The sequence below is a fragment of the Hemibagrus wyckioides genome, linkage group LG28 (genome assembly GCF_019097595.1).
Source record: "Hemibagrus wyckioides isolate EC202008001 linkage group LG28, SWU_Hwy_1.0, whole genome shotgun sequence".
NCBI lineage: Eukaryota > Metazoa > Chordata > Actinopteri > Siluriformes > Bagridae > Hemibagrus > Hemibagrus wyckioides.
Window position 1 is genome coordinate 12680914 of NC_080737.1, and position 18182 is coordinate 12699095.

Below are 18182 nucleotides of genomic sequence, written 5' to 3' on the forward strand. Positions count from 1 at the left end.
CTCCGTGTAACAGTTTCCCCATAAACAACAGATACACTGGAGCTTTTTAAGGACACACAGGTAGTGACCATCGACACACAAGCTAATCACTCTACGCAACGTACCACAAAAGTTATGAGAACAGTACACCTCGTTACCCTAGATGGCATTAAAGCCCGGAGCGGTTTATACACAGAGCTCAGAGAGACGAAGAGCAGTCTGGCTCAAATCGGCACCGTGTCGGACATTTTTCTGCCACTTTCGGTCTCTCTTTATAAACACCGAGGGCTTCTTATCCAGTGTCCGAGCTCGCTGCTCTGTCCACACATCAATTTGTCTGTGAAATGGCGACACTGGGAGAAGATAAGGGATGAGATAAAGGCACGGTGTTAGGTAGATGTGATGTGTATATGAATACGATGTGCTGAAATGTACACACTGTATCCTTACTCTTTGAGATTGGGGTGACGTTTTAGCTCTGACGATTGGTTTTGGTTATGTTTTCAGGAGCAGGGCGTACTTCAGGAGTATCTGCTCGCTCTGACAACCAACGAACAACTCGTAGCACGCACAGCTCAGGTAAGACGAGCATCTTCCTCTACAGTCTGCATGTACTGACCTCCGTCAGTCCCAATACGAGTTGTAGACGCTTGGAGAGAAATCATCCTGTGTTTAAATAATGGTGTGTTTTTACCAGTAAAATGGTGTTCCCAGTCTGCTAAATATATACAATATATACAGACGAATTGTTCCAAGTCTGAGAGATGTCTCTATTGGGGGAAAAACCTTACACAGAATTTTAGTGGTTAAATTTGAATATAGAAATTTCTGTGTGGAGGGAAGAAACTCACCATCGTACTCATTCATACAATAAAATAAAAGCTCCGAATTTTATTCTGGAAATAAATCCTGCTTAGAAAAATTGAAATGCAGGATGGACTTCTTCTTTAAACAAGGCGTGTTGAACATTATACTATTATTTGAACATTTTTCCCATCAGTGTGGAGAGTATAAGCAGGAAAGCTATAGCCCGGAGCATGCGTGACTCCATTCTCCATAACTATGAACGTATGTTGACATGATCGAGATGGATCGAGCAGATAAACGTCGCCCACGTGACCTTGTTTACATACGCCCGCTGAAAGCCCGATACAGCACGCTACATATCATGAAAACTTAATGAGGCCGTGTTCCGCCGTGTTTTGTTTTTTTCGGGAGGAATAATGCGCCTTCGGTGCTGCTGGATAGTGTTTAATAACAGCCTCGGTGTTGGAGGGTTGTCTAGTAACGGAGGCTAACAGCCGTATATAAAAAATCGAAATCTCGCCGTCGGTTAAACACGTGCGCTTGCAGCGGACCGTAAATTCAGAACAGCCTCCGGGGAAAGAAGGAGACAAAAGGAAAACAGATTGACAACGAGACAAGAAGGAGATGAAGCTTTTAAGGCTTAATGATAAACGGGGAAGGATGGGTGTGAAACTCAAAAGGACACAAAGACGTGTTTAAGAGGTGTTTAGACGTGTTTAGAGGAACATTTAGGCATGTTGAGAGTTTTTAGATGTGTTTAGAGGAACGTTTAGAGGTGTTTAGATCTCTTCACACGTGTTTAGATGTGTTTAGATCTCTTTAGATGTGTTTAGATGTGTTTAGAGATGTTTGGAGGAGTGTTTAGAGATGTTTGGAGGAGTGTAGAGATGTTTGCAGGAGTGTTTGGAGGAGTGTTTAGAGATGTTTGGAGGAGTGTAGAGATGTTTGCAGGAGTGTTTGGAGGAGTGTTTAGAGATGTTTGGAGGAGTGTTTAGAGATGTTTGGAGGAGTGTAGAGATGTTTGGAGGAGTGTAGAGATGTTTGGAGGTGTTTAGAGATGTTTGCAGGAGTGTTTAGAGATGTTTGGGAGTGTAGAGATGTTTGGAGGAGTGTAGAGATGTTTGGAGGAGTGTAGAGATGTTTGGAGGAGTGTAGAGATGTTTGGAGGAGTGTAGAGATGTTTGGAGGAGTGTAGAGATGTTTGGAGGAGTGTTTAGAGATGTTTGGAGGAGTGTTTAGAGATGTTTGGAGGAGTGTAGAGATGTTTGGAGGAGTGTAGAGATGTTTGGAGGAGTGTAGAGATGTTTGCAGGAGTGTTTGGAGGAGTGTTTAGAGATGTTTGGAGGAGTGTAGAGATGTTTGGAGGAGTGTAGAGATGTTTGGAGGAGTGTAGAGATGTTTGGAGGAGTGTAGAGATGTTTGGAGGAGTGTGTAGAGATGTTTGGAGGAGTGTTTAGAGATGTTTGGAGGAGTGTGTAGAGATGTTTGGAGGAGTGTTTGGAGGAGTGTAGAGATGTTTGCAGGAGTGTTTGGAGGAGTGTTTAGAGATGTTTGGAGGAGTGTAGAGATGTTTGGAGGAGTGTAGAGATGTTTGGAGGAGTGTAGAGATGTTTGGAGGAGTGTAGAGATGTTTGGGGGTGTTTAGAGATGTCTGGAGGAGTGTAGAGATGTCTGGAGGAGTGTAGAGATGTTTGCAGGAGTGTTTAGAGATGTTTGGAGGAGTGTGTAGAGATGTTTGGAGGAGTGTTTAGAGATGTTTGGAGGAGTGTTTAGAGATGTTTGGAGGAGTGTGTAGAGATGTTTGGAGGAGTGTTTGGAGGAGTGTAGAGATGTTTGCAGGAGTGTAGAGATGTTTGGAGGAGTGTAGAGATGTTTGGAGGAGTGTTTGGAGGAGTGTTTAGAGATGTTTGGAGGAGTGTTTAGAGATGTTTGGAGGAGTGTAGAGATGTTTGGGAGTGTAGAGATGTTTGGGAGTGTAGAGATGTTTGGAGGAGTGTAGAGATGTTTGGAGGAGTGTTTAGAGATGTTTGGAGGAGTGTTTAGAGATGTTTGGAGGAGTGTGTAGAGATGTTTGGAGGAGTGTTTGGAGGAGTGTAGAGATGTTTGCAGGAGTGTAGAGATGTTTGGAGGAGTGTAGAGATGTTTGGAGGAGTGTAGAGATGTCTGGAGGAGTGTAGAGATGTCTGGAGGAGTGTAGAGATGTTTGCAGGAGTGTTTAGAGATGTTTGGAGGAGTGTGTAGAGATGTTTGGAGGAGTGTTTAGAGATGTTTGGAGGAGTGTGTAGAGATGTTTGGAGGAGTGTTTAGAGATGTTTGGAGGAGTGTGTAGAGATGTTTGGAGGAGTGTTTGGAGGAGTGTAGAGATGTTTGCAGGAGTGTTTGGAGGAGTGTTTAGAGATGTTTGGAGGAGTGTAGAGATGTTTGCAGGAGTGTAGAGATGTTTGGAGGAGTGTAGAGATGTTTGGAGGAGTGTAGAGATGTTTGGAGGAGTGTTTAGAGATGTTTGGGAGTGTAGAGATGTTTGGAGGAGTGTAGAGATGTTTGCAGGAGTGTAGAGATGTTTGGAGGAGTGTAGAGATGTTTGGAGGAGTGTAGAGATGTTTGGAGGAGTGTAGAGATGTTTGGAGGAGTGTAGAGATGTCTGGAGGAGTGTAGAGATGTCTGGAGGAGTGTAGAGATGTTTGCAGGAGTGTTTAGAGATGTTTGGAGGAGTGTGTAGAGATGTTTGGAGGAGTGTTTAGAGATGTTTGGAGGAGTGTAGAGATGTTTGGAGGAGTGTAGAGATGTTTGGAGGAGTGTAGAGATGTTTGCAGGAGTGTTTGGAGGAGTGTTTAGAGATGTTTGGAGGAGTGTAGAGATGTTTGGAGGAGTGTAGAGATGTTTGGAGGAGTGTAGAGATGTTTGGAGGAGTGTAGAGATGTTTGGAGGAGTGTGTAGAGATGTTTGGAGGAGTGTTTAGAGATGTTTGGAGGAGTGTGTAGAGATGTTTGGAGGAGTGTTTGGAGGAGTGTAGAGATGTTTGCAGGAGTGTTTGGAGGAGTGTTTAGAGATGTTTGGAGGAGTGTAGAGATGTTTGGAGGAGTGTAGAGATGTTTGGAGGAGTGTAGAGATGTTTGGGAGTGTAGAGATGTTTGGGAGTGTAGAGATGTTTGGAGGAGTGTTTAGAGATGTTTGGAGGAGTGTTTAGAGATGTTTGGAGGAGTGTGTAGAGATGTTTGGAGGAGTGTTTGGAGGAGTGTAGAGATGTTTGCAGGAGTGTAGAGATGTTTGGAGGAGTGTAGAGATGTTTGGAGGAGTGTAGAGATGTCTGGAGGAGTGTAGAGATGTCTGGAGGAGTGTAGAGATGTTTGGAGGAGTGTGTAGAGATGTTTGGAGGAGTGTGTAGAGATGTTTGGAGGAGTGTTTAGAGATGTTTGGAGGAGTGTGTAGAGATGTTTGGAGGAGTGTTTAGAGATGTTTGGAGGAGTGTGTAGAGATGTTTGGAGGAGTGTTTGGAGGAGTGTAGAGATGTTTGCAGGAGTGTTTGGAGGAGTGTTTAGAGATGTTTGGAGGAGTGTTTAGAGATGTTTGGAGGAGTGTAGAGATGTTTGGGAGTGTAGAGATGTTTGGGAGTGTAGAGATGTTTGGAGGAGTGTAGAGATGTTTGGAGGAGTGTTTAGAGATGTTTGGAGGAGTGTTTAGAGATGTTTGGAGGAGTGTTTAGAGATGTTTGGAGGAGTGTGTAGAGATGTTTGGAGGAGTGTTTGGAGGAGTGTAGAGATGTTTGCAGGAGTGTAGAGATGTTTGGAGGAGTGTAGAGATGTTTGGAGGAGTGTAGAGATGTCTGGAGGAGTGTAGAGATGTCTGGAGGAGTGTAGAGATGTTTGCAGGAGTGTTTAGAGATGTTTGGAGGAGTGTGTAGAGATGTTTGGAGGAGTGTTTAGAGATGTTTGGAGGAGTGTTTAGAGATGTTTGGAGGAGTGTGTAGAGATGTTTGGAGGAGTGTTTGGAGGAGTGTAGAGATGTTTGCAGGAGTGTTTGGAGGAGTGTTTAGAGATGTTTGGAGGAGTGTAGAGATGTTTGCAGGAGTGTAGAGATGTTTGGAGGAGTGTAGAGATGTTTGGAGGAGTGTAGAGATGTTTGGAGGAGTGTTTAGAGATGTTTGGGAGTGTAGAGATGTTTGGAGGAGTGTAGAGATGTTTGCAGGAGTGTAGAGATGTTTGGAGGAGTGTAGAGATGTTTGGAGGAGTGTAGAGATGTTTGGAGGAGTGTAGAGATGTTTGGAGGAGTGTTTAGAGATGTTTGGAGGAGTGTAGAGATGTTTGGAGGAGTGTAGAGATGTTTGGAGGAGTGTAGAGATGTTTGCAGGAGTGTTTGGAGGAGTGTTTAGAGATGTTTGGAGGAGTGTAGAGATGTTTGGAGGAGTGTAGAGATGTTTGGAGGAGTGTAGAGATGTTTGGAGGAGTGTAGAGATGTTTGGGGGTGTTTAGAGATGTCTGGAGGAGTGTAGAGATGTCTGGAGGAGTGTAGAGATGTTTGCAGGAGTGTTTAGAGATGTTTGCAGGAGTGTGTAGAGATGTTTGGAGGAGTGTGTAGAGATGTTTGGAGGAGTGTTTAGAGATGTTTGGAGGAGTGTTTAGAGATGTTTGGAGGAGTGTGTAGAGATGTTTGGAGGAGTGTTTGGAGGAGTGTAGAGATGTTTGCAGGAGTGTTTGGAGGAGTGTAGAGATGTTTGGAGGAGTGTAGAGATGTTTGGAGGAGTGTTTGGAGGAGTGTTTAGAGATGTTTGGAGGAGTGTTTAGAGATGTTTGGAGGAGTGTAGAGATGTTTGGGAGTGTAGAGATGTTTGGGAGTGTAGAGATGTTTGGGAGTGTAGAGATGTTTGGAGGAGTGTTTAGAGATGTTTGGAGGAGTGTAGAGATGTCTGGAGGAGTGTAGAGATGTTTGCAGGAGTGTTTAGAGATGTTTGGAGGAGTGTGTAGAGATGTTTGGAGGAGTGTTTAGAGATGTTTGGAGGAGTGTGTAGAGATGTTTGGAGGAGTGTTTAGAGATGTTTGGAGGAGTGTGTAGAGATGTTTGGAGGAGTGTTTGGAGGAGTGTAGAGATGTTTGCAGGAGTGTTTGGAGGAGTGTTTAGAGATGTTTGGAGGAGTGTAGAGATGTTTGCAGGAGTGTAGAGATGTTTGGAGGAGTGTTTAGAGATGTTTGGAGGAGTGTGTAGAGATGTTTGGAGGAGTGTTTGGAGGAGTGTAGAGATGTTTGCAGGAGTGTAGAGATGTTTGGAGGAGTGTAGAGATGTTTGGAGGAGTGTAGAGATGTCTGGAGGAGTGTAGAGATGTCTGGAGGAGTGTAGAGATGTTTGCAGGAGTGTTTAGAGATGTTTGGAGGAGTGTGTAGAGATGTTTGGAGGAGTGTTTAGAGATGTTTGGAGGAGTGTGTAGAGATGTTTGGAGGAGTGTTTAGAGATGTTTGGAGGAGTGTGTAGAGATGTTTGGAGGAGTGTTTGGAGGAGTGTAGAGATGTTTGCAGGAGTGTTTGGAGGAGTGTTTAGAGATGTTTGGAGGAGTGTAGAGATGTTTGCAGGAGTGTAGAGATGTTTGGAGGAGTGTAGAGATGTTTGGAGGAGTGTAGAGATGTTTGGAGGAGTGTAGAGATGTTTGGAGGAGTGTTTAGAGATGTTTGGAGGAGTGTAGAGATGTTTGGAGGAGTGTAGAGATGTTTGGAGGAGTGTAGAGATGTTTGGAGGAGTGTTTAGAGATGTTTGGAGGAGTGTAGAGATGTTTGCAGGAGTGTAGAGATGTTTGGAGGAGTGTAGAGATGTTTGGAGGAGTGTTTAGAGATGTTTGGAGGAGTGTAGAGATGTTTGGGGGTGTTTAGAGATGTTTGGAGGAGTGTAGAGATGTCTGGAGGAGTGTAGAGATGTCTGGAGGAGTGTAGAGATGTCTGGAGGAGTGTAGAGATGTCTGGAGGAGTGTAGAGATGTTTGCAGGAGTGTTTAGAGATGTTTGGAGGAGTGTGTAGAGATGTTTGGAGGAGTGTGTAGAGATGTTTGGAGGAGTGTTTGGAGGAGTGTAGAGATGTTTGCAGGAGTGTTTGGAGGAGTGTTTAGAGATGTTTGGAGGAGTGTAGAGATGTTTGCAGGAGTGTAGAGATGTTTGGAGGAGTGTAGAGATGTTTGGAGGAGTGTTTAGAGATGTTTGGAGGAGTGTAGAGATGTTTGCAGGAGTGTTTGGAGGAGTGTTTAGAGATGTTTGCAGGAGTGTTTAGAGATGTTTGCAGGAGTGTTTGGAGGAGTGTTTAGAGATGTTTGGAGGAGTGTAGAGATGTTTGCAGGAGTGTTTAGAGATGTTTGCAGGAGTGTTTGGAGGAGTGTTTAGAGATGTTTGGAGGAGTGTAGAGATGTTTGCAGGAGTGTTTAGAGATGTTTGCAGGAGTGTTTGGAGGAGTGTTTAGAGATGTTTGGAGGAGTGTAGAGATGTTTGGAGGAGTGTTTAGAGATGTTTGCAGGAGTGTTTAGAGATGTTTGCAGGAGTGTTTGGAGGAGTGTTTAGAGATGTTTGGAGGAGTGTAGAGATGTTTGCAGGAGTGTTTAGAGATGTTTGCAGGAGTGTTTAGAGATGTTTGCAGGAGTGTTTAGAGATGTTTGGAGGAGTGTTTGGAGGAGTGTAGAGATGTTTGCAGGAGTGTTTGGAGGAGTGTTTAGAGATGTTTGGAGGAGTGTAGAGATGTTTGGAGGAGTGTAGAGATGTTTGGAGGAGTGTAGAGATGTTTGGAGGAGTGTAGAGATGTTTGCAGGAGTGTAGAGATGTTTGGAGGAGTGTTTAGAGATGTTTGGAGGAGTGTTTGGAGGAGTGTTTAGAGATGTTTGGAGGAGTGTAGAGATGTTTGCAGGAGTGTAGAGATGTTTGGAGGAGTGTAGAGATGTTTGGAGGAGTGTAGAGATGTTTGGAGGAGTGTAGAGATGTTTGGAGGAGTGTAGAGATGTTTGGAGGAGTGTTTAGAGATGTTTGGAGGAGTGTAGAGATGTTTGCAGGAGTGTTTGGAGGAGTGTAGAGATGTTTGGAGGAGTGTTTGGAGGAGTGTAGAGATGTTTGCAGGAGTGTAGAGATGTTTGCAGGAGTGTTTGGAGGAGTGTAGAGATGTTTGCAGGAGTGTTTGGAGGAGTGTAGAGATGTTTGGAGGAGTGTTTAGAGATGTTTGGAGGAGTGTGTAGAGATGTTTGGAGGAGTGTTTGGAGGAGTGTAGAGATGTTTGCAGGAGTGTTTGGAGGAGTGTTTAGAGATGTTTGGAGGAGTGTAGAGATGTTTGGAGGAGTGTAGAGATGTTTGGAGGAGTGTTTAGAGATGTTTGGAGGAGTGTTTAGAGATGTTTGGAGGAGTGTAGAGATGTTTGCAGGAGTGTTTGGAGGAGTGTTTAGAGATGTTTGGAGGAGTGTAGAGATGTTTGCAGGAGTGTAGAGATGTTTGCAGGAGTGTTTGGAGGAGTGTAGAGATGTTTGGAGGAGTGTTTAGAGATGTTTGGAGGAGTGTTTAGAGATGTTTGGAGGAGTGTTTAGAGATGTTTGGAGGAGTGTAGAGATGTTTGCAGGAGTGTTTGGAGGAGTGTTTAGAGATGTTTGGAGGAGTGTAGAGATGTTTGGAGGAGTGTTTAGAGATGTTTGGAGGAGTGTAGAGATGTTTGGAGGAGTGTTTAGAGATGTTTGGAGGAGTGTAGAGATGTTGGAGGAGTGTAGAGATGTTTGGAGGAGTGTAGAGATGTTTGGAGGAGTGTTTAGAGATGTTTGGGGGTGTTTAGAGATGTTTGCAGGAGTGTTTAGAGATGTATGGGAGTGTAGAGATGTTTGGAGGAGTGTAGAGATGTTTGCAGGAGTGTTTAGAGATGTTTGGAGGAGTGTTTAGAGATGTTTGGAGGAGTGTAGAGATGTTTGGAGGAGTGTAGAGATGTTTGGAGGAGTGTAGAGATGTTTGGAGGAGTGTAGAGATGTTTGGAGGAGTGTAGAGATGTTTGGAGGAGTGTTTAGAGATGTTTGGAGGAGTGTAGAGATGTTTGGAGGAGTGTAGAGATGTTTGCAGGAGTGTTTGGAGGAGTGTAGAGATGTTTGGAGGAGTGTTTAGAGATGTTTGGAGGAGTGTAGAGATGTTTGGAGGAGTGTAGAGATGTTTGGAGGAGTGTTTAGAGATGTTTGGAGGAGTGTAGAGATGTTTGGAGGAGTGTTTAGAGATGTTTGGGGGTGTTTAGAGATGTTTGCAGGAGTGTTTAGAGATGTTTGGAGGAGTGTAGAGATGTTTGCAGGAGTGTTTGGAGGAGTGTAGAGATGTTTGGAGGAGTGTTTAGAGATGTTTGGAGGAGTGTTTAGAGATGTTTGGAGGAGTGTAGAGATGTTTGGAGGAGTGTAGAGATGTTTGGAGGAGTGTAGAGATGTTTGGAGGAGTGTTTAGAGATGTTTGGAGGAGTGTAGAGATGTTTGCAGGAGTGTTTGGAGGAGTGTAGAGATGTTTGGAGGAGTGTTTGGAGGAGTGTAGAGATGTTTGCAGGAGTGTAGAGATGTTTGCAGGAGTGTTTGGAGGAGTGTAGAGATGTTTGCAGGAGTGTTTGGAGGAGTGTAGAGATGTTTGGAGGAGTGTAGAGATGTTTGGAGGAGTGTAGAGATGTTTGGAGGAGTGTTTAGAGATGTTTGGGGGTGTTTAGAGATGTTTGCAGGAGTGTTTAGAGATGTTTGGAGGAGTGTAGAGATGTTTGGAGGAGTGTGGAGATGTTTGGAGGAGTGTTTAGAGATGTTTGGAGGAGTGTAGAGATGTTTGGAGGAGTGTAGAGATGTTTGGAGGAGTGTAGAGATGTTTGGAGGAGTGTTTAGAGATGTTTGGGAGTGTAGAGATGTTTGGAGGAGTGTAGAGATGTTTGGAGGAGTGTAGAGATGTTTGGAGGAGTGTTTAGAGATGTTTGCAGGAGTGTTTAGAGATGTTTGGGAGTGTAGAGATGTTTGGAGGAGTGTAGAGATGTTTGGAGGAGTGTGTAGAGATGTTTGGAGGAGTGTGTAGAGATGTTTGGAGGAGTGTGTAGAGATGTTTGGAGGAGTGTTTAGAGATGTTTGGAGGAGTGTTTAGAGATGTTTGGAGGAGTGTTTAGAGATGTTTGGAGGAGTGTTTAGAGATGTTTGGAGGAGTGTAGAGATGTTTGGAGGAGTGTAGAGATGTTTGGAGGAGTGTAGAGATGTTTGGAGGAGTGTTTAGAGATGTTTGGAGGAGTGTAGAGATGTTTGGAGGAGTGTAGAGATGTTTGGAGGAGTGTAGAGATGTTTGGAGGAGTGTTTAGAGATGTTTGGAGGAGTGTTTAGAGATGTTTGGAGGAGTGTAGAGATGTTTGGAGGAGTGTTTAGAGATGTTTGGAGGAGTGTAGAGATGTTTGGAGGAGTGTAGAGATGTTTGGAGGAGTGTGTAGAGATGTTTGGAGGAGTGTAGAGATGTTTGGAGGAGTGTAGAGATGTTTGGAGGAGTGTAGAGATGTTTGGAGGAGTGTGTAGAGATGTTTGGAGGAGTGTAGAGATGTTTGGAGGAGTGTGTAGAGATGTTTGGAGGAGTGTGTAGAGATGTTTGGAGGAGTGTAGAGATGTTTGGAGGAGTGTGTAGAGATGTTTGGAGGAGTGTGTAGAGATGTTTGGAGGAGTGTAGAGATGTTTGGAGGAGTGTGTAGAGATGTTTGGAGGAGTGTAGAGATGTTTGGAGGAGTGTGTAGAGATGTTTGGAGGAGTGTAGAGATGTTTGGAGGAGTGTAGAGATGTTTGGAGGAGTGTGTAGAGATGTTTGGAGGAGTGTAGAGATGTTTGGAGGAGTGTAGAGATGTTTGGAGGAGTGTGTAGAGATGTTTGGAGGAGTGTGTAGAGATGTTTGGAGGAGTGTTTAGAGAAATGATTAGATGTGTTCAGTCATGTTATAGAATATAACAATAAAGTATAAAGGCGCTGGTTCTGTTCGTCTCCACATATTACGAGCGTCGTATCGTGTAGCAGGAATATACACTCGTCCGGCCACTTTAAAAGAAACACCTGTGCACCCGCACGTTCTCTGTTATCCAATCAGCCGTCATGGTGGATGAACTGCACCAGCAGAAGACCACATCAGGTTCCACTCCTTTCAGCCACGGACAGGAATCTGAGGCGGTCATGGACGCAGACTCCCCCGAACTGAGCAGATGATGATGATGATGATGATGATGATGATGATTAGAGTCAGAATTATGGCTTGAGAAGGAGTTTTTTTTTAATTTTCCGTACACAGTCACATGCTAGGAGAACTTCCTGTAACTGTAACTGGCACCCTACACTAACATACTGATAAAGCTCTGAACCTGATGGTGTCTGATAAAAACCAATTTCACTGAATATAAAAAGGAAAAGGTTTTTTTTTTAAAGTAATTTATTTTTTAAAATAAATTACGTATATACTGCTATAGACCGGGTTCTTTTTTTTATTATTATTTATTACTTTTTTATTTTTTTATTTTTTATTATTTTTATGAATTTATTACTATTAGTTTTTTTGCACTTTAAGACGCACTTCAGGGAGTTTTTGTGGTAAAAATGATGTTTTGTTTTTTTTCCTCTCCGTCTTGCTAAAGTATTTTGCTAGCAATGGGGGCACTTAGCAACCGTGTCACTTCAGGATCAGATAAAAAAAACCAAAACAATCATAAACCTTTGCTAGTTCGTCTCCCATGAATCACTGAAATGTTTTCGACAATCGCTGCCTCTGCAACGTGACTATCAGATGAAGAGACGTCGAAGCTGACGTGATGCATGAGCCTCTGTGTGTGTGTGTGTGTGTGTGTGTGTGTGTGTGTGTGTGTGTGTGTGTGTGTGTGGGTGGGAGGATTGTGGTTATGCTTTTAGTAATTATCCCGCATGGATGTGATCAGAAGAGGTGGGAAGATGACCGTGTTGTGTTGTGTTGTGTGTGTGAGCACAGTGTAGGCTGCTGAAACACACTGGAGTGTATCGCTCCATATCCACAGCACGCTCTTCCTTTTACTTCTGGCTCTGGAAATCGTGTTTTTAGTTTTTTGTTTTTTTTTGCTGTATTTATTCCTACGCCAGAAATGTTTTTAAGTGGCACATTTCCAACAGTGTTGTTCTGACCTTCCTTCTTTTTCTTTTTTTCTTTTTTTTTTTTTTTATGTTCTCTTATCCTTTATGGCGCAGGCCCTGAAGAACATCGCTGCCATCAGCCTGGCCATCAATTACCCAAATAAATCCACCAGACTGCTGAATGTTTCTCCCTGAGACGGGGAAAGTCGGCGCAGTGTGTGTGTCCTCCATCGCTGCCTTATAAACAGGCAGGTAAAAGGTGTTCCAGGAAAACCCCATCCCTCTCTTTCTCTCTCTCTCTCTCTCTCTCTCTCTCTCTCTCTCTCACACTCTTACACACACACTCATATGCAGCGTCTTCCAGAAACCGGAGCCCTCCTTAATCCAAAAGGGACAATTCATGTCATATTATTCGAGGACATCAGAAACGGACGGGCCAAAGGCACCTCTCGAGAACTTTCTCTTTTTTTTTTTTTCTCCTTTTAAACGCCCTCTTCATTTCCTACTTGAAGCAGCTCCAGCGCTGAAAACAGGGCAGCGGTGCCGCGTGCCAAATTCGCCGCCGCCCCCCATAACCCCCCCCCCCGGCCCTTCTGCAAAGTCGCTCATCCCCTCCTCTTTATTTATGCTCCTCTTCAAGCGCACCTCGAGCGAGACAATCGATCAGGCTGAAAGCAGGTCACCTCGCGCCGCCCTAAAAATACAAGCGGCGGCTCACGCAGCCTCATCCGTCAGAGCGGCCCCTGAGACTTCGGTCCCGAACCAGCGACGGCCTCCGAGATCACGGCGCAGAGAGAGACGCTTTATTCACAAATTTACGAAAACGGCGGTAACAAAAAAACACAGCTTTTTTTTTTTTTAATTATTATTATTATTATCATTATTATTATTATTATTATTTGAATGTTCACATTAACCTGTATACTGTTATACATCCATCACTTGAAAAAACTCCTGGGAAGGTTGCTCTGATGTGCCATAGGCACCTGTAGCCTTAAAGCCATCAGTGAAGGCTTCAGAATTTAACGGACTGCTCCGAAACCTGAGAATGAAATCATCTTTCTTTTTCTTTTTTTTTTTTTTTTAAGTTGGTTTCTCTTTTAATTTTTATTTTTCCTTCTGTTTGATAAGCTGCTTGAACCATTAGATGAATGAGATTAAGGGAATTTTTAAAAACACGGTGGTAGGAGGTTTAGTTAGCTTTCTTTTTGTCATTGCATAGGACATCATTAATCAGACGTGTGATTAAAGCTGGTTTTTGTTCTGGATTTTATTTTAGTGGGTTGAAACTAGAAAACGAACAATAAAAAAATAAAAAATAAATAAAAAGTCGTTGACGCCAAAGAAACTTCTCGCCTAAAAGGAAAAAAATTTTTTTGTCATCTCAAAGAACGAGGAACGTTCCGGAAGGATCTCTTCTTGCCTGGATGATATTTGGATGATTTAAACAATAGACATTAAGGTATTTTTTTGTGCATCGGTGACTGAAGACAGGGATTAGTAGGACCGGCATCGAGGTGAAACGCAGACCCTTTAGTCTTCAGTAAGTTTTGTTTACAAAGAAAAATAATGCAAGTATACAAGAGCGTTTTTTGCTTTCGGTGCCTGAACTCCACTTTCAAGATGGCTGCCATGAAGACTTCAGTCTCTCTAAAGCCCTCAGATCTGAATAAATTCACGTGCCTATGTTTGAAATGAAGCAATCTTGATTTGTCATGTCATTGTGAAAGAGAACCGCTATTTTTTAAAAACTAAAAAAATGAAAAATTCTATGGCTTTAATTTGACATATCTCTTTTTTTTTTTTCTTTTTTTTTTTTAATGATTATTATTAATATTATTATCATGAATGTCATCCTTTTTTTTTTTTTGTATTTGGTTTCATCCATTGATGTCGAGGTTGATGTTTCATGTGAATTAAAAAAAACAAAAATTGACATGAATGTAAATAGTTGTGTATCATAATGGTAATTGCACAAAAAAAAGAAGAAAAAAAAAGATTTCATATCAACTCACTCCCCATAATAAATCCAAATTATTTAATATATTGTTCTGGGTTTAAGATTTAACTCTTGATTTTTGTATGTCATGGCACTTGAGTTTTTAATTAAAAATGCAGTTGATGCTCCGTGGCTTTCTGTTTTTCTCTGCTATTTTTTTTATTTTTATTTTTTTTGTAAATGATTAATCGGTATTTTGTAGGGGTGCATCGATATTTTTTTCAGATGTACAGGTGTATGTTTTATGGAAAACTTTGATTATGCAGATACTGAAGTGGGTTTGAGGCTTAGTATCAATCAAGAAGCATTTTGTCTCAGATAGCATCATATCTACATATTATATTCTTATTATTATTATATTCTTATTATTATTGTTATATTCTTATTTTATTATTATTATTATTATTATTATTATTATTATTCGTATATTTCAGCTTGTTAGGAAGTTGTGATCAGACATGATGCAGCATCACTGGAGCAGCGAGTGTTAAGGGCTTCGGGCAGTGACGGTTTGGCGATGCTGGGGCTTGAACCGCTGACCTTCTGTAAATCTAAAGCCTTAACTGTTAAGTCGATCAATTAAGGACGTCACAGAAGGTTTTATTAGGCTCTCTTTATGTAGCTTTATTAGAGAGCGGGTATCTCTAACCCTGAGTACACAGAGCATCCTCACTGAAAATATAGTCATGAAACATGAACAAGCAAAGTATAGACCTGAAGTGTGGATGTGCTCAGTGCTCAGTCCTCACTGAAGTTAATTACTCATATCTCTCTCTCTCTCCCCCTCCCCCGCCTCCCCCCGTCCCCCCGTCCCTCACACACACACACACACACACACATCCCAGTTTATGCTCACTGTATGCTCTTTGCAGTGCTCACAGTGAAGTGAATTGCTGTCCTCTTTCTTTCTTTCTTTCTTTCTCTCTCTCTCTCTCTCTCTCTGTGTCTCTGTATCTGTTTGTCTCTCTCTCTCTGTTTGTCTCTGTATCTGTTTGTCTGTCTCTCTGTCTCTGTATCTGTTTGTCTGTCTCTGTATCTGTTTGTCTCTCTCTCTCTCTCTCTCTCTCTCTCTCTGTGTCTCTGTATCTGTTTGTCTCTGTATCTGTTTGTCTCTCTCTCTCTCTGTGTGTCTCTGTATCTGTTTGTCTCTCTCTCTCTCTCTCTCTCTCTCTCTCTCTCTCTCTCTCTCTGTGTCTCTGTATCTGTTTGTCTCTGTATCTGTTTGTCTCTCTCTCTCTCTGTGTGTCTCTGTATCTGTCTCTCTCTCTCTCTCTCTCTCTCTCTCTGTTTGTCTCTGTATCTGTTTGTCTGTCTCTGTATCTGTTTCTCTCTCTCTCTCTCTCTCTCTCTCTCTCTCTCTCTCTCTCTCTGTTTGTCTCTGTATCTGTTTGTCTGTCTCTGTGTCTGTATCTGTTTGTCTCTCTCTCTCTCTCTCTCTCTCTCTCTCTCTCTCTCTCTCTCTCTCTCTCTGTCTCTGTATCTGTTTGTCTGTCTCTCTCTCTCTCTCTCTCTCTCTCTGTTTGTCTCTGTGTCTGTTTGTCTCTCTCTCTCTCTCTCTCGTATCCCAGTTTCTCTTCATGCTCTCTTCACTGCTCTACATTCTCAAATACCTTTGTGTGCACATGACCCTGCTTGCTGCTCTGTAGGCTCACATCAGCCTCCTTTCTCTCTCTCTCTCTCTGTCTGTCTCTGTCTCTCTCTCTGTCTGTCCCTGTCTCTCTCTCTCTCTCTCTCTCTCTCGCACACCATAAGGAACAATCTTGTGTTGTCCGGTCTCCATCAGTGACCAATGAACATAACAGACTCCACATTAAGACTAGGATTTCCTGCTTACATTTTTATATACGTGTGAGCATATAGTAGACGGTTATAGACAGGAAATGATTTATAATCACACTCTCGTGTGTGATGGCTTCCCTTGTTGAGTCTGCTTCCTCTCAAGTTTGCTTCCTAATACCATTCCAGAGAGTTTTTTTTCTTCTTCCCACTGTTGCCTCTGGCTTGGGCTAAATTGATGAATTTATTCATTTAAAAAGTTTCCATCCTGAATTTATATATATATATATTTCTATATCTATTAGTAAAAGTGCTACACAATTAAACCGAAAAATAGTTGTTGTCGGACATGGTAGTAGTAGCACAGAACAACGCAGCCTCATTTGTTAATCAAGACAAACATCCAGATCATATCTGTTGCTTGGAGCTGCGACCTGCAGTCGGTTTCTTCACAGTAGCTGTTAGTACCGGAGAATTTTGATAAACGATGATGAGGATGATGATGAAGTGAACACGTCATCAGTCTGATCAAATATTGACCATATCTGTATCGATGCATCCCTAATATTTTTGTATGTCAGAGATGGCTGATACTATATAGAGAGGGTTATTTTTTTCCCCTGCCTCAGTTGTCTCACTGATGTGTGTGTTCAAGTTAAGCAAACATGGTGTTCCACCCTTTAAAACAACATCTCGTATCCACTGCAAATAATTCTCACCATTTATACCCTCCTAGAATGTAAACCATCTGTTGCTTTTTTACTATTGTTGTCCCTGAGCCCTCTATAGCATTACATGTCACTTGTTTTTCTTTTTTTTTTGCTCTCTCTCTCTCTCTCTCTCTCTCTCTCATATATCCTGGAGCTTCGTACGTCCGCACTCTTACTGAATTAAACGCACTCTTCATCACCTGAATGAATGTGTGCATCTTTACTTCACCCGATCTCATTCTTTCCCCCCCCCCCCCACGTCTCTGTTTTTCTCTCACTACTAGTCTCCCACTCGTTTCTCCCCTCCCACTAGCTCTCCATCCATGCGTAGAGGTTGAACGGGGGACATGCTAAAGCCCAAAGCCGTGGATGATGCTAACGTTTGGAGTGATAGAATCCGATCTGCAATATATTGGATAAGGTGCTGATGATTCAGTGCAGTACTGCACTCGAACAGCCCCCACATCTCTGAGTCAGCCCTGCCTCTCTCTCTCCGTCCATCTCCATCCTCCTCACTCCCCCCCTCTCTCTCTCTCTCCCTCCCCCTCCCTCAATCACTCCATCCTCCTCACTCTCTCTCTGTCCATCTATCTGTGTTGAGAATTTGAGAATACAGTGGGTTGAGGATGGTGAATGTCAACAGAAGGGAATCTATGGTGGTGGGTTGAATGAATTGGAAATAACCCATGACACTATGACGGTGTAAAGCTTGCTCGTAGCAACGACACTCTGACAAATATCACCCAGGAGAAGGAGGAGGAATGCAAATGTTTTCGAATGATTCAGCTTCGAACAGGATTTGTCCTCGATTTTATCTTCTTCTTTTTTTCTTTTTTTTCTTTTTTGCATGTCCTCGGGGGTCATGAAATGTTCTACGCATGCAATTCGGGCTCTGAAACTCCATCTGTGATTAAACATTTTGTACCTACACTTTGAGCAGGTACACCTACAACTTACGTGGGTATCTGGATATACAGTCACTGTCTGAAACCCTTGTTGCTGTTTAGAATGACCGTAGGACCATCAGTGAGCAGATATAATCTTTAGCTTTGATTTAATGCACTGGTCAATCCTAATAGTTTCATTGTCCAGGTATTGATAGCTATAACATTTTAGCTTCCCCCGTATAATATCTAGCCATCACTGTGTGTCAAATGTAGCAGTGTTGCTGATACGTTCTACATTCTCAACGGACATTGTCTCAAAGCAGCTTTACAGAATATAGGAACTTTAGTACAAAAAGTTTCAGATTAATATTAGACTTATTAATCACAATTATTACAAATAATATCTAATAAATGGGGTAAACGGATTCAGAGAGACTGAACGGCACCACATGGGCCCCAGAGATTAATTGTGTACCTAAAGCATGGCCTTACCAAAAGAAAAGTGAACAAAAATAGAATAATTAAAGTTCATTTTCTTAAGGAAACTCAAGTGCAGTTGAAGTATTAGTGGCACGTTCACTTTATGTAATGAGGCTACTAATATCTAGGTACTAGTGGTCTACTTGAAGTGTACTATTTTAATATTTTTGTGGACTAAATTGACCCACCTTTCAGTTTGTAACAATATGCTACATTTATACTGAAAGCTATACTGTTAGTAAACTTAAAGATGCTAGTTCTATACTGTTAGCCTAGTTTTTTCAGCTAGTTTTATTTTGTATGACAATGATTGACTAGGGGTGAATTTTTTTTAGTATAAGCCAAGTACAGTGGAACCTCGACATAGGAATTTAATTCTTTTTGGAGGTAAGTATATAATAAGTATTGCGAAACGAATTTTCCATAAGAAATAATGTAAATGCAGATTAACTCGTTCCAGCCACCCAAAAATATGTACAATATGAA

The 18182-nt window shown here is 42.3% G+C and overlaps 1 protein-coding gene across 2 annotated transcripts in view; it reads left to right on the forward strand.

The window, feature by feature from the left end:
- zzef1 (zinc finger, ZZ-type with EF hand domain 1) overlaps window positions 1-13305 on the forward strand; it is a 69278-nt gene extending 55973 nt beyond the window's left edge. For both annotated transcript variants that reach the window (XM_058383971.1, XM_058383972.1), the window contains exons 52-53: window positions 487-558; window positions 11959-13305. In XM_058383971.1, the coding sequence (XP_058239954.1) occupies window positions 487-558; window positions 11959-12039 (153 nt within the window). In that variant the 3' untranslated portion in view covers window positions 12040-13305. The remainder of the gene's footprint in view (window positions 1-486; window positions 559-11958) is intronic.
- Window positions 13306-18182: the final 4877 nt, after the last annotated feature.